We start from the raw sequence: 2,500 nt of genomic DNA, 5'->3' as shown, positions 1-2,500 counted from the left end.
CAACAGCAGCCGCAGCAGTCTCCCGTGGACGGCAGCGGAGACGGCAGCGACTTCGTCAACAAGGTGGCCAAGTTTGAGATGATCTCCCGCGGCAAGCCCCCCACCACGCCCACCACCCCCACCTCCCCCAACAACAGCAGCTACAGCTACAACAACGCCGCCACCTCCTCCTCCTCCTCAGCAACAGCTACATCTCCCACGGCCAAGTCGCCGGGTGTTGTTCCTGGAGCCGGGAAGTATCCGTCCCTGAGTAGTCCCGGGTTTGTTGGAGAGAAGGTGTTCTCTCGGGACACTGCCACGACGCGCGTGCCTGCCGCCGTGCTGCAAGGAGGAGGAGGAGGAGGTGGTGGTGGTGGGGGTGAGCGCGTGATCAGCTCGTGCAGCAGCCTGTCGTCCAGCTCCCTGACCAGTGTGTCCACGCTCAACTGCAGCTCGGAGTCCTCTGGGGGCAGCAGTCGGTCCCTGACGGCCACGCCCCCTGTCACCCCTCAAGGCTCGATGGCGGGGTCGTCTAGCTCCTGGCACAGCCACGGGTCCTCCTCCCACTCCTCCCCGTCCTCCCACGCCCTGGCTTACCTCCAGGGCCCCACTTTCGTCACCTTGGGCGACCGGCGGCCCGAGGGTCGGGGCGAGGCCGTGCCGGTGGTCATCCGACCGGCAGCCGCTGTTCCCGAGGGTTACGCGTCGGCGTCGCAGTCGGGTCGCGCTGTGGTGGTGAACGGTGGCGGCGGTGGTGGTGGTGGTGGTGGTGGTGATTCCTCTGCCGCGATGCTTCCTCCGCCATCTCTGCCCAGGCTGAGTCCTGCCGGGGTGCCGCTGAGGGCGGAGTGCGGGTCCGTGACATCGTCGTCGTCGTCTTCTTCGCGGGAGGATGTCGGGCTGGACCGGGCGGCGCACCGGGACACGTTCGAAGGGATGGACTTCGACGTCTCTCAGATGACGGAGTCGGAGCAGGAGCTGGCGCGGCGCCACCGAGAGATCGTTGCCGAGCGGAAGCGTGAGCAGGAGCAGGAGCGGCTGGAGCGGCAGCGGCTGGAGGAGATCCTGCGCATGTGCGCCGAGTACCAACAGGAAGTGGACAGCCCCACCGGCGCCGCCGCTCCCCTCCTCCCCGGGACCAAGCCCTCGTCTTCCTCCTCCTCTTCGCGGCTTGCCCATCCTCTAACCGGCAGTCACTCCTCCATCTCTTCCTCCTCCTCCTCTGCCTCGGCCTCCTCGGCAAGCTCTCTCAAGCTGAAGCGTGTGGCTGCCCCTGTTTTCGTGGATGCGCCCAAGTCCGCTGCAACTACTGCTACTACCTCAGAGGGAGGGGGCCAGGATCGTAAAGTGGACTTCGTTTCCGGTCTGCACACCAAGTCTGGAGGCCCTTCTCCTCATCCTCCTCAGGAGGCTGCTGGGATGGACGTGGAGCGCAAGTTCTCCGGAGAGTTCCGCACGAGCGTCACCAAGATCAAGACGAACGGGTCGCTGATGTTGTCATCGACATCGTCATCGTCGTTGTCGCCCAGTCATCCGCACAAGGACAACAGCAGCAGCGGCGGCCTGACCAGCTACCAGATGCGTCGCTGCGAGTCCAACTCTTCCACCTCGGAGGATGAGATGCTGGCCGGGAACTCTGAGGACACGGGCACCATCAAGCGTCGCCCTCCCCACCCCCACCACCCCACCGTGCCTGAAGAGGTGCTGTCCTCCTCCCATCCTGGTCGTGGGGGTGGGGGTGGGGGGGCCGTGTCTGTGTCCTTGGGTAGAAACCACGTGCCTTCAGGTGGTGTTGGTGTTGGTGCTGTGCCTTCTTCTTCTGGGTCTTCTTCCTCTGCCACTGTGCCTTCTTCCAAAGCGGCTGCCGTCGCTCTCTCTGGATCTAAGTATGTGTCTGTGCCTTCATCGTCCCTGCCCTCCGCTGTGGTGGCTTCCAAGTCGGGGAGTGGTGTGTATGCCTCGGGTCAGAATCACGTGGATTCTTCCTCCTCCTCTCCCACCACCACTCCTCCCGCTCCCCCTCCTCCAAAGATGCAGCATTCTCTCCCTCCTCCTCCTCCTCCTCCAAAGAGTCCACCAGCACTTTTTCGGCGGGCCAGAGCCGCATCGATGAGATCCTCAACTCGTCCTTCGAGGCGGAGCGTGAGGCGGCAGAGATGAGCAGCTATGGCAAGTTCAGTGTGCACATCAACGCTCAGATCTCGTGTGACGACGGGAACAACCGCTACGAGCCCTACGGCCTTGACGAGGAGGAGGACGATGATGATGACATGCTGGTCCTGAAGCGTGGGAAGAGGAGCCTCTCCTCCACCTCCTCCAGCAAAGGCAGCAGCAGCCGCTCGTCAGAGTCGTCCAGTCACACGGTGCTGGATGGTGGTGGTGGTGGTGGTGGTGGAGGGTTTGGGGGGAAGGAGGGCAGCCCTACTCCAGTGAACAGCGACGAGGATCAGGGAGATGGTGGAGATGACGGGGGAGAGGCCTTCAGGGAGAGCAGGTCTGAGGTGGGGGAGGGGGTGGTGAT

At 64.0% G+C, this 2,500-nt stretch overlaps 1 protein-coding gene across 1 annotated transcript in view; it reads left to right on the top strand.

Annotated features, from left to right (window-relative positions):
- The window catches only part of LOC143291642 (uncharacterized), a 363,649-nt gene that overhangs the window by 142,509 nt on the left and 218,640 nt on the right, over positions 1 to 2,500 (top strand). The window contains 2 exon segments of the mRNA XM_076601620.1: positions 1 to 2,064; positions 2,067 to 2,500. The exon segment at positions 1 to 2,064 is cut by the window's left edge and continues 110 nt beyond it; the exon segment at positions 2,067 to 2,500 is cut by the window's right edge and continues 151 nt beyond it. Coding sequence (XP_076457735.1) covers positions 1 to 2,064; positions 2,067 to 2,500 — 2,498 coding nt within the window.

This window comes from Babylonia areolata, chromosome 17 (genome assembly GCF_041734735.1).
Source record: "Babylonia areolata isolate BAREFJ2019XMU chromosome 17, ASM4173473v1, whole genome shotgun sequence".
Lineage (NCBI taxonomy): Eukaryota > Metazoa > Mollusca > Gastropoda > Neogastropoda > Buccinidae > Babylonia > Babylonia areolata.
The sequence above is the reverse complement of the archived record's forward strand: the minus strand, read 5'-3'. Positions and strand labels throughout refer to the sequence as shown.